Genomic DNA, 12661 nt, shown 5'->3' on the forward strand with positions numbered 1-12661 from the left:
AAGGAAAAAAAAAAAAAAAGAAAAAAACCCCAACTGGCTTAAAAAAAAGGAAACATCCATTCCAAAGGAGAAGATCCTTAAAAATATAACTTGAATCACTGGTATGAATGAATTTCAGCCTAAATATAAACTGATATCAGATTCTCTATTTTCACAAGGATTATGAAGCAGGCAAACACTGAACCTTAGAGGTCAGAGAGCAGAAGGACATCTAGAAATGAACAGAAAAGAGAAAACTGGGACAGTTGAAACACAATTTGCTAATTTCACAATTGCCTGCAATCTGCTTCCACCCTTGGACACAAAAAACAAACAGCTCTTCAAAGTGATTTCATATCCCACTAGATAAATGTGCCAATATTTTACTTCAAACTATGGCTACAAGCAACTTACAATTCTTTTCCACATAACTGAAGAAGCTAAAGCTTCAGTAGTTGTTTTCTGTATTATGAAGAATAAGTACAAAAGCTAATGATAGAGCCACATAAAACATTCAAACTTACTTGCAAAATATGTGGTCACACTTTGTAGAGACAGGCTCTCTGATCAACTCCAGACTAGGAAGGTGGGGGGGGCGGGGGGGAAGAAAATAAACAAAGGTCAATAATTCATTTAAAAATAAGTGTATTCTGGGGTACATTAACCCTGGCAATCCAGTGGTTAAGACTCCGCGCTTCCAATGCAGGGGACTTGGGTTTGATTCCTGGTCGGGAACTAGGTAAGATTCCACAAGCCGTGCAGCGCGGCCAAAAAACAGATAAGGACTTTTTTAGTATAAACATGAAACTATTATTACTCCTAAAAAATAATTTCCTTATCATCATCTAATATACAACTAATGCTCCAATTTCCTTCACTGTCTCATAAAAATTTAATCATTACATCCATTTAAATCAGGATCCAAACAAGATACACATCCTGCATTTGGTGGATACGTCTCAAGTTTCTTTTAATCTACAGACTTCTCTTTTCCTTCCTTGTCATTTATTTTAAAAACTAGGTCATTTGACCTGTAGAATTTACCAGATTCTGGATTTTGCTGATTATAACGCTATAATATGGTTTAACTTGTCCCTCTAATCTCCACTTCCTGTAAATGAGGCTTGATCAAAACCGGGTTCAATTTTTGGCAAGAACACTTTACAGATGGTTCTGTGTACTTTTATTACATCACTGCAGGAGGTACATGATGTTTGGTTTGTGATTACTTTGTAAGAACAGTGTAAAAAACACTCACTGAAGAAAATTCACAAAACAATAAACTTAGAAAAATACAGTCTCCAGAAAAGAAAATATATCATCCAAATTCCCATCCCTGCCCATCTAACCACAAGATTTCAAGGCGCTCCTGAGATTAATTCATTTAACAATTTATTAAGTATTTATTGTGCTCCTCCTATGTGCAAGTACTGCTCCCAGAGATAGAAATACAGCAGCAAACAAAATAAAGACTGCCCTCATAGAACTTACATTCTAGCTGTGGTAGATAGTTGGTTGAGAAACAAAGATATATGGGAATAGTGCTAAAAAGAAAAATAAACCAGGATAAGGGGAAAGGGGATGCAGTGTGTTGGGGGGAGGGGTGTATACACAAGGTGGTCAAAAAAGGTCTCATGAAAGGGTGACACTGGTGGACAGCTGAGCTATGTGAGGAAACCAGTTGTGCAAAGGTTGGAAGAACATTTCAGCAGGGAGAGCAGAAAAGAAAGTCTCTGAGCAGGACCATGCCCAGGGTTTTTGAAGGACAGCGAGTAGGCCAGGGGCCAGGATGGAATGATTAAGGGGGAGATACTAGTGGAAGAGGTCAGAGAGGTAGCTGGGAACCTGAGTAGGGAGGGACTGTTTTAAGTCTCTGGTGTTTATTCTGAATGAGAGCTTCAGAAACTGATTTTTGGTAAAGTTCAATAAAGGCATCAAAGAACAGATAACCTGTGTGTGTGACAGGAATGTGGCTTGTCAAATATTTAACATTTTAGAAAGGGATGACAAGAAAAGCTGGGGGACAATAGTCTCTTGTGAAGGGTTCAGTAACATAACTCTTACAATCATGGGGTTTGTAACACAGCATAGGGCAATGAAATGAAAAATACTAGAGTAAGTCAGAAGACTGGGTTTCTACTGCAATTCTCTTTATTAGCAGAGTGATCTCAGGCCAACCACTCTACCTGAACCTCAGTTTCCTTCTCGGTCACCCACTCTACCAGTCTCTTAAGGCTATTGTGAGAACAAAAGTAAATGCTACTTGGGAAAATGTTTACAACCTGAGATGATCTGTACTAATGTTAGTATTATTATTAGGACTGAATGTGATTTTAAGAAGAAAAACAACTGGACAAAGAGAACTTTGATTTGTTACCAAATCATTATTCCTCAGATAGGCTAGATAGCAAAAGAAATTCTCAGTAAAAGAGAAATTGGATTTAGCTATGATACCAGATGGCTTTCATTCTCACCACTGACTCAATTTTGAAATAATTATATTTCAGTATGGTAATTAAAAACTAAGCTATACAAACATACTGTAAACACAAACTTTGAAAAGATGAAAATTCCAATATGTAAAAAGGTAATGACTGTTGAAGGAAAAGCCTGGAGAATGGGAATGAAAGAAAAATAATTTAAATGTTTTCTTCTAGGTCATGATGAGAGTAAATGTTTACTATAAAAGTGATTCAAATTTTTTAAACACTCTTCAAACTTGGAAATGTTTTAGGCCTACTCCTACATTTTGAATGTAAATTACTAATTACAACTTGAGCTTCCAACATGGTAAATGATTGGAAAAAGCAGCTAGGTTAGGTTCGAAATACAACCATACCACCCACTAGGATACACACTTCAGCAAACTCTTCTGAAAGTCAAATAATTTATATATTCATGTAAAAAGTTAGAAAGAAATACCAATTATCAGAAATAAATGCCAATAGTGACTCAGAGGCCAGCAGAAGAAATTTCAGCTTGAGACCTCAAAGAAGATGGAAACCTACCCTACAGCTAACATAAGTAATACTGTTTCCAGTCACAATCAGGAATCATTTATTAAAACATAGCTGAAAATTGTAGTTCTGGGCAATGTTTAAAAAAAAAAATGAACTAAATATGATTCCCATCCTAGAATTCCAAATGAGTTTAAGGTTTAACAACAACCAAGAATAGCTTTAGTTTAAAAACTCATGTCTATGTCTAATAGAAAACAGATTGAAAAAATAAAAAAGGAGCTGGAAAATACACAATAATTGACTGAAAATAAAATTTAACATTAACTCTCATTCTTACGTCTTTAATTTTTACTTTATCTGAGATTTTTAATTGATGGATTAATTTGCCAGAATGAGAAAGAATATTACATAATATTATGACTGGGTCTCACGGAAATGTAAAGTAAATGGACCCAAATGCCATATTATTAAGGACTTTTTGATCACTGTTTGTAATTATCATGTTTAAGTCTTACGCTCTTTCAAAAGCAATTTTTCCCCAATTGTCATTTCCTCCTTCCCTGGCTCTGATGGTTCATAAATTTGGCTGTAAAGCTCATTCGGCTTGGGTTCTTATTTAGCTGAAACGTTGAGGGGCAGGAAAGCAGAAGGTAGGTTACTTATAAATCTTGTTTTTCTCTGAAAACACAACTTGCATTTTATTTCATATTATTTTCTTGATTCCAAATATGAAAAACAACTTTCATGAAGCACAAAGGAAAGGTGCAACTTTCCAGATTATTTTTTGAATAATATTCACCACTATCACCATATTAAAAAATTCAACTATATCAAAGAACCTATTTAGTTTATTAACACCTTCAACAAATGTTGACTGAGTGGCTATTATGTCCCAAATGCTGTTCTAACTACTGATGATATCAAGTAAATAAGACAAAAACCTCTGCCCAGAGTTTATATTCTGTGGTGGTTGAGAAAAAGGATAAATTATACAGAATGTCAGGTAGTAATGAGTTACGAAAAAATTAAGCATTATGGAGGAAAGGGGGATAAAGAGTATGTTGGGGGTGGGAATGTTTCAATTTCAAATTAACACTGTCCGCCTCTTTGAAAGATGGTATTTCCATCAAGATTTGTGAGCCACGCAATTACCAGGGGAAGAACGTTCGTTGTAGGCAGAGGGAGCAGCAAGCAAAAAAGCTCAGACACAGGAGAATGTTTGAAGATCAGTGAAGAGGACAGAATGACCAGAGAATAAGAGGAGAGAGGGTAGTCAGTAAACTTTCTAAATTTCCTTTCTGGCTTTTCACCAAGAAATTCTGAGGTATGGTTTTTAATTTATTTTGTAGATTTATTTTAACTTATGTAATAGATTTAAGAGATACCATTGAGATCATTTAGCCTGTGGTTCATAACCTTTGTTGTACCATTGACCCCTCTCGGCAGCTGATAAAAGCTCATGAATCCCCTTCTCACAGTAATGTCTTTAAATATATAAAATACAAAATATAAAATTACATTAAGAAACTATATAGGGAAAAAAAGAAGAAACTATATAGGAATATAGCTCTATCTATAGGCCTCCAAGGGTCGTGGAGGGTAAGTTAAGAGCTCCTGAATCCACACAAGATACCTTTCTAGGGTTGAAAAAAATGTTCCATACCTTGACTGGGTTACAAAGATACATACACTTACCCAAAGACAAAGACTTGTACACTTATGTTTTCTGCATTTCACTGTATGTAAATTATAAGCCTTTAAAATTCTAGTCCCCTCCTTATATTGTAGATGAAGAAAAACAAAGGTTCACTCATAATGTCTAAGACTGGGGAGGGGCACGATAGGATTGGCGGGGGTGAGAGGTCTAAGACAGACTACAAGGATGTATTACATTGGGATGGCCAAAAAGTTTGTTTGTGTTTTTCCATACCACCCTACAGGAAAACTGAATGAAGTTTTTGGCCAAACCAATACAACATGGGGAATATAGCCGATCTTTCGTAATAACTGTAAATGGAGAGCAATCTTTAAAAATTATATAAAAAATAAAAATTGTTAAATAAATAAAGAGGTACAAAAGTCAAAGAAACTTGCTAAAGGTTTTGAGGACTTGCAGTATTCTGATTTAAATATACAGGGCTAATTTCAGCCAAAAGTTCTCCCAGGACATACCCACTCACTGACATCAAGCATTCGTGATTTTATTTTCCCACTATCAATTAAGTCCATTCCAAGTGCTCAAGCTGGTTATGGAGCTGGATGAAAAGTCCAAATATCACTTAAGCTAAACCAGATCCCTGGTTCTACACTGATAGAACCAGTCAAGACAATTTGTGGACATTCAAGACAGGGAGCTGTGTGTGCTGAGGTGACAGAAAAAAAGGAAAAGGGAGAGCCCAAGTGGAGAAAATGTAGAAATTTCCTATATTCTTAAAGGTCTTCAGCTAAGAAAAGCAGCAACTTTAATAGCTTAATCTTAACAGACGTAACAATTTTTTTTCTCCTTACCATCTTAAGGTCAATTCAATTCATTTGCATAGGATATAGTGGATATACAAGAAGAATTTCAAATTAATAAACTTTCAACTTACCATATTGGACACTCTAAGATTTTCTGCATAGCATTAAGGACATTTTGTACTTCCTCAACATGATCCACAGATAAATCCATTTCTTCCTGTTCCAATGAACTACATAAATCACTTTAAAAGGGTTATATAAACAGCAGTTTAGTTTCATTAAGTGATATTTAAGATTGGAATGCTTTAGAATCAGACCATAGAACTAATGACCAAAGCCTTATTTTTAAAAAAATTCTAAACTTTTTGTGTAATTAAGACCATTTCAATTCTGTTTGTGCACATCTAGCCTCCAACCATTTCCTTTTGATTTTTTTCGTTCTCCAAGAAAGGGAAAGCCACAGTGGGATGACTGACTGGGTGAGTGCTGGTACCCTCCTATTTCTCCAATCATCACAGTTGTTTTCTTTCTCTCCCTTAAAATAAAAATCAACACCAACCAACGCTCCTATCCCTGTCCTTCCCCAGATTTTCCCACTGGCCTACACTCAGGATTCTCCTCAGGCACATCGGTACCAGCAGCATCTGGGCCTACGGAGGCTCCTCCCTCTACTTCCTTCTGGCCCCTTCACAGAAACTCACAAGAATCCAGCTCTTAAGGGCTCTGCCTCGTACAAAGTCCTTTCTCCTCCTCTTCCCAGATACATTCCTGCCCCCGTTTTCCCTCAGGGTCCCTTTCTCAAATATACCAGCTCGTCTTTTTATACCATGTTGTCCCCCTCAGGACCCATCAGGATTCCCCCAAGGACACACCCTGCTCTCGCCCTTATCATCTGCACCTCCCCCAGATCCCGTGACACATAAACAGCCCCTCTCCCCACGACTTCCACAGATTCAACGTCTTAGGCTTCTCAGGTTCCACCTTCCGCCCGCCCCCTACCCGATAACATCCGTCTTGCTCGCCTTCAGGAGTCACCTCTCCCCGGCTCTCCCCACACCGGTTTACTGCCCCAGAACACCCCACGGGCCGCTCTCCCTTCCCCACGGTTCTCTCACCTTTTACCCAGAACAAGAGATCCGGGCTTCCTGGACCCAGAGGCCCACTTCTCTGAAAAAGCCCCGGGACAGTCCTCGGTCCAGAGAGCTCACACCGCGCAGTCGCAGTTTCAACTAATCCGTAATTCCCGCGCTTTATTGTTGCCACGGAAACCAGCGGCTGCCTCGAGCGAGAGCCTCTCAGAACGCCAGAACCGGACACGTAACCGAAGGGCGGAGCAGAAAGTGCTGAGTCTCTCAGGGGCTCCCGATTGATCATCCATTCTTTCCCTCTTTACGTAATTAGAAAGAGACGGAAGAGACCAAGTTCTCCCGGAGTTTTTCTAATAGGCGCCCTCCCTCTCACTTCTGCGCTTCCAGTTGAGGGTTATTACGTCACAGTGATTGCCGTACTAACGTCGAGATCGCTCCCTGGAGCCCGAATATGAGCTCATGATAGTGCCTAAACAGTCGCAGGAAGAGGCCCAGCACCCTCACCCTTTCCGCCGCAATGGGAGTTTCAAGTTTAGGTAAATAATAGGGTTGTGAGGGAAAAACTACGATTTCCAGCATGCATTGCGGATCGAAAGGCCTTGGCCACAGTGTTCCTTGGAAACTGTAGTCTTATGGAGAGGAACTTCCGATACGGGAGGCAGACACGAGTCTAACGACAACTCAGTTGATAAACTGAAGAGCTCCGCGCGCTTATGCATGTCAACAGATATGGACTGGAGTGTTATGTTTTCGTATGTCGAGAGTGGATAATAGGCTAAAGAACCTACAAGTCCTAGTAAGACTACAGTCCCCATACAGCCCCGCGAGTCTCCAGCAAGTCGTTCTCTAAGGTCGGTGACCTAAAGAAATGCAACGGGCGCGTTTTTTACCTGGGAAGGGGAAATCATCCCGGGCCCCGGCCCACGGCTGCGCACTCGCAGTTCCGCCCCTTTTCCCCGTGTTTGTTATTGTTGTGAGGGTCAAGCTCCTCCTGCCCCGCCCCCGCCAACTTATCTTCGACCAATCAGTGGGGATGTAGTTTTGAAGGACACTTGGTAAGAACCAATCATCTTGTCGAAAACTCAGAGAACCTGGGGACTAGGCCCTGTCTCTGTCCGCCATGTTAGATTCACCCCGCAGAAATAGCAGCAGAGCTGGCAGCGAACGGTTCTTGCATTGGCCTCCGGCAGGCGCCCCCCGGGGGCGGGAAGCTGGTAAGGAAACAACTGCGGTTACCTAGGGGTGGTGTCACGTCTCACCGAGAGGACTTGGGGAAGTTTACGGGAGGAAGCCTCCAAAGGAGAAGGGCGACTTCTTCCGTGACTTGGACAACCGATCTTTCAGTGACCTGATGGGAGATCCGTTCGTGTTCTGAGGGGCCGAGGGGGCGGATACCACAGGAGGGACGGAGGGTCCGTGGTTCAGAACGCCTAGCTTCTGGTGAAGGACCCCAATACTCCCCAGGACAAAAAAGGCCTGGGCAAAGGAAACGAGAGAGTTCTCAGGGGGTGGTGACACTCTCTTGGGGACAAGGAGTGCTAGGAAACGATAACTGGAAGACTAGGATGAAGTCTGCAAGGAAAAAAAAGATGACATTGCCCACACAGCCTCCTCACTCCCCCTCATCCCACTTTTGGGGAACCTCGTAAGGAAGTCTTCTTGTTCAGGGACCTCTGGTATTGGAAGGGCACCGTTTTTCCTTTTTATTGAACACACAGCTTTCAGGTCACACATTTTAACTCCAGGATAGGCCTCAAGTGGAGACAGTAATCAAAGCTCAGGTTCTAGGTCAACTTCATTAAAGGGATGTTTGAGATCCTGGAAAAATCGACTTAGAGGAAAAGCTGACTTGTGCCAGGGGAAGCTGAGCCAGAACATGAATTTAATATAATCCAGTTAATGAAAGATGAAAGACTAGGCCCCAGCTACCCGACTTGACTAACTACAGTGACAGAGGACACTAACCACAGCTTTGGTATTTTCACAAGTTCAAGACAATACTCTTGCTGAAAGAATTTCACATCCAAGGAAAATAAATAGGCGACTCTTTATGAAGACCTGGCTATAGTTCAGCTAAACTAGAATCTCCCACTTCCTGTTTTCACCTCCCTAGTCAGCCAGCTGGATGAGTTCCAACGTATCTAAACTTATTTCCAGTTGTGTAATTTGAGAAAGAGGGAAGAAGGTTAGCTTCCTTTTGGATTCTCAAAAGTGTGGAAGTGTGTTTCTCAGAAGTTGAAAACTGAGAATGTGTTTTAGAAGATCGAATTTTGGCAGAGTGAATTAGTCAATCGCCCCGATTTTTTTGCCCATGATTCTGGGGCATTGACAGGAGTTTTGTCCAAATTTTAAGGACCCCAAGAATTGCATTCTGTGTGAATGAGATACTGGATGTCAGCAGGATTGGTGCCAGAAACTATTTTGATAATGCTCTTGGCTCTAGGTGGAGACAGAGAGTGGAAAAAGTTGGGAGATTTTTGTGTTTGGATTTACAAAAAAAACCCCTCAAATCCCTGATTCTCAGAGAGTTCAGGGTCCTTTTTAATGACAGTCTCACAGCTGTATTGTTTCACAGGGCAGTTCATTATACTGTGGAAAACAGCACTATGTGAGGTTCTAAAGGCTGATTTATATAATAATAACTTTCATGTTCAAGTACTGTTTTCAAAGAACCAGCATACACATTTTTACTTAATCCTTATGATGGTGGTGTGAGGTTAGCAAAACGGAGATCTCAGGCTTATTTTACAGGTTCAGAAACTGAAGCTCAGAGTTTAAATCACCTGCTCACACTTATATGGCTAGTAATGTGCCAGAGCTGTCTGGAATCCAGCTCTTCTAAACCACTGTGCTCCCTCCCTTCTTCACTGTAAACTCCTGAGACTTAATCTTGGTCCTCTGCAGTGTGTGTGCCTGGAGCAGAATCTGAATCGGTAGATGCTTAGTCAGGATTCATTAATGAATATGTTTTTAAGAAAACATGAAACATGAAAAGGCTGTTCTTTTACATTACAACTTATATTTAGGTTTAAACTTTTTTGTAAAGTCATAAAAAACAATCTAACAATTTGTAAGTAAAATTCTTATCTTTGAGAGGTAAAACCCTCAATTATTTTATGGATAAAATGATGGCTGTCAAATAATCCAGTAGAACGACTTCCCTAGCAGTCCAGTGGTTAAGACTCCACACTCCCAATGCAGGGGACAGAGGTTTGATCCCCAGTTGGGGAACTAAGATCCTGCATGTGGCGTGATGTGGCCAAGAAATAAAAACAATAATAATAATCCGGTAGGGAAAGGCATTGCTATAACAAGATTAGTCCTGAGTTGATGGTAATTATGAAGACAGTCGATGGGTCTTTCAGGGTTCATTGTATATTAATCTCTTTTCTTTGGTAAAGGTTTAAATTTTCCCATTAATAGTTATATTTTAAACATTAGTTGACTATAGTCAATCCATATTGGGGGGATGGAAGCGTATAGATGAAATGAGGGTAACTTTGAGTTGATCGGTATAGTTAGATCATCAATATTCTCCACTTTTATGTATATTTGAAATTCTCCATAAAAGAAAAAAGTAGACTGCCAAAAAAAAAATGAACTTGAATAAAGGGTGTTGAATGCTACACCTGTGTAGTTTCTTGGCTAGTGTTTCAGCCTCTAAAATTGTTAAAATAGATCTAATACAGAACCTAGGTTGCTCAGTTTAGGAAAAGGCATCTTTTCCAAGAGAAATTTATTAGAACATCTCCTTCAAGCTTTAGGAATATAAATTCCCCAAGGGTAGAGTCCTACTCTTACTCATCTTGGTATCCTACTAGTAGAATGTAACAGCAGGTGTCTGTTTAATTAAGCAGTCATCATAAAGTTCATAAAATCCAAAGGATTTTACAAATGTTAGATGATTTCTATGAATGTGACCAAAATTTACATTCTCTTTGCAAACATATGGAAGTGAGATTTGTTTTAAACCACCTCAGTTTAGTTCAGTCGCTCAGTCGTGTCCGACTCTGCGACCCCATGAATCACAGCACACCAGGCCTCCCTGTCCCTCACCAACTCCCGGAGTTTACTCAAACTCATGTCCATTTAAACCACCTACTAGACTGTAAATAGCAGAAGAGCAGGGACATTATCTTCTCATCCACTGCTGTGTCCTCCTAGCCCAGGCTATATTAGGTCCTCACAGATATTAGCTGACTGAATGTTTGTATAGTTTACAGAACCCTGTCTAATGTGTTTTCTCTCCCTCACCCACCCTGTCTTCTCTAGCCCCACAACATGGAACCACAAGTTACACTAAATGTGACTTTTAGAAATGAAACTCAAAGCTTTCTAGTTTCTGACCCAGAAAATACAACTTGGGCTGATGTGGAAGCTATGGTGAGTGTTATTTTGTTTTGTTTCTCCGTCCTTTAAGCAGGGATATTTTCCCCCAAAGTAGTTATTTTTAGCCATGCTTCTTAGCTGTAAAGTCTGTCATATTTACCATTTCTGAGCCTTTTGGAAAATAATTTTTGTCAAGGGTTTGGTGTTCATACAGATGTACCTGGTAGAGGAAACAAATTCGTCTTGAAGAGTTTAGAAAGGAAAGGTAAAAGTATTTTTTTAAGTGAAATAGGACTTAGAAATTCTTTCCTTGTAGATACAGCCTAAGGAATGAATTGGCGTGGGCCCCACCCTAACCAGGCCTCAGGTTAAGGTTCTCTTGATTGAGAGCAGATAGGTTATTGTGGGTTTTGAACTACCAAAGATACAGAGATCTTTCTTTGTCTCAAGATCTGATCAGTTGCTTTTATTGGTAGGTCAGGAGGATGAGTGTCTCAGAGTTGAGCAGGAAAACTGCCACACATGTTCACACAGCAGCTCATTCTGTTCCTTTTGTTGTTACTGGTAGTGCCTTTCCTCCTCTAGGTTTGCTCTTTGTTCTGTTTTTGTTTGATTTGTGATAGTGAATGTTTTACTTTCTGTGTAACTGTTTGTCTAATGAAACTCTTTGGTTAAAAACCTGCTTTTACCAGGTTATATGTTATGGTAAGACATGGTGGAGAGACCTCAAAAGATGATCTGATCTAGTCCTCTGTCTTCCAGGAAAGATTTCTTTCTATTTATTTATACTGCCTGGACAGATGGTTATCCAGAAAGTTAGATCTTGTTTGTCAAATGATCTGAAAATCAAAAACAGCTATCTTTCTTTTCCTATTAGTTAAATGAGCTGACAACTTGCCTTTTTTCTTTATGGTAAATATTAAATTATAAAAGTATATTATGTGCCTGTTACAAGAAATGAAACAATCCAAACATATATAATGAAAAGATTAATATCCCTCCACTCCCCTCACCCTTCATCCACTATTTCAACCTCTTTGGAAGTGATCAGTGTTAACAGCCCTGTATGTACTCTTAGTTGCGGCATGTGGGATCTAGCTCCCTGACCAGGGATCGAACCCAGGTCCCCTACATTGGGAGCATGGAATCTTAGCCACTGGACCACCAGGGCAGTCCCTATCCATCCTTTATATTATGATTTCTAGGGTTCTATTGCAACCTGCCTTTTTGATAACTTGATCATATAGTGTGCACATTTTATTTGCAGGTAAAAGTTTCATTTGATCTGAACACTATTCAAATAAAATACTTGGATGAGGAAAATGAAGAGGTAAAGTATATTACAGTACCCATGACCAGGTATCCAGAATAAGGATCTTATTTCTCAAGAGGGATATGGTATTCAAAAATATCAGAATACTGTTTATCTCATTTGTGTAGGAGTTTAAATATATTTGATAATTGCATGTTCTAAGCCAAGTTGTGGCATCTGAAATGGAGTTGAGAAATAGGAAAGCAGCGTTGAAAAAGAAAATCTGAGAGATAACTTTTAAAACTACAGGTGATCTTACGTTCAACTATATCACAAGCTGAACAACAGTACTATGTGTGTATACACTATTATCATCATCTCTGTTTTACTTATGAGGAAACTGAGGCACAGAGAGTTTCAATAACCTTGCCCATAGGAGCAAAAGCTTGGAAGTAGTAGACTAGGGTACCACTCATACCCTCTGATATACATACTTCATACTTTCTGGCTTCAGAGCCCAGGCTCCTAGCCACTATACCATGCTGCTTCTCAGTGTACCTGAAATAAAGGTAGATGTGATAGTTAAACAATAA

General features: G+C 39.7%; 2 protein-coding genes across 15 annotated transcripts in view; one reads left to right on the top strand and one right to left on the bottom strand.

The window, feature by feature from the left end:
• The window catches only part of BRCA1 (BRCA1 DNA repair associated), a 71260-nt gene extending 63835 nt beyond the window's left edge, over positions 1-7425 (bottom strand). For 7 of the 9 annotated variants that reach the window (XM_061144126.1, XM_061144121.1, XM_061144124.1 and 4 more), the window contains exons 1-3: positions 6515-6743; positions 5531-5641; positions 504-557 (exon numbers count right to left, since the gene is read on the bottom strand). In XM_061144126.1, coding sequence (XP_061000109.1) covers positions 504-557; positions 5531-5610 — 134 coding nt within the window. In that variant the 5' untranslated portion in view covers positions 5611-5641; positions 6515-6743. Of the gene's footprint in view, positions 1-503; positions 558-5530; positions 5642-6514; positions 6787-7377 lie in introns of those variants that run through there. The other 2 variants (XM_061144117.1, XM_061144118.1) reach the window with 2 other exon arrangements.
• Positions 7176-12661, top strand: part of NBR1 (NBR1 autophagy cargo receptor) — a 28372-nt gene continuing 22886 nt past the window's right edge. For 5 of the 6 annotated variants that reach the window (XM_061144127.1, XM_061144130.1, XM_061144131.1 and 2 more), the window contains exons 1-3: positions 7577-7701; positions 10760-10870; positions 12084-12146. In XM_061144127.1, the coding sequence (XP_061000110.1) occupies positions 10769-10870; positions 12084-12146 (165 nt within the window). In that variant the 5' untranslated portion in view covers positions 7577-7701; positions 10760-10768. Of the gene's footprint in view, positions 7339-7576; positions 7702-10759; positions 10871-12083; positions 12147-12661 lie in introns of those variants that run through there. The other variant, XM_061144128.1, reaches the window with a different exon arrangement.

This window comes from Dama dama, chromosome 5 (assembly GCF_033118175.1).
Source record: "Dama dama isolate Ldn47 chromosome 5, ASM3311817v1, whole genome shotgun sequence".
Lineage (NCBI taxonomy): Eukaryota > Metazoa > Chordata > Mammalia > Artiodactyla > Cervidae > Dama > Dama dama.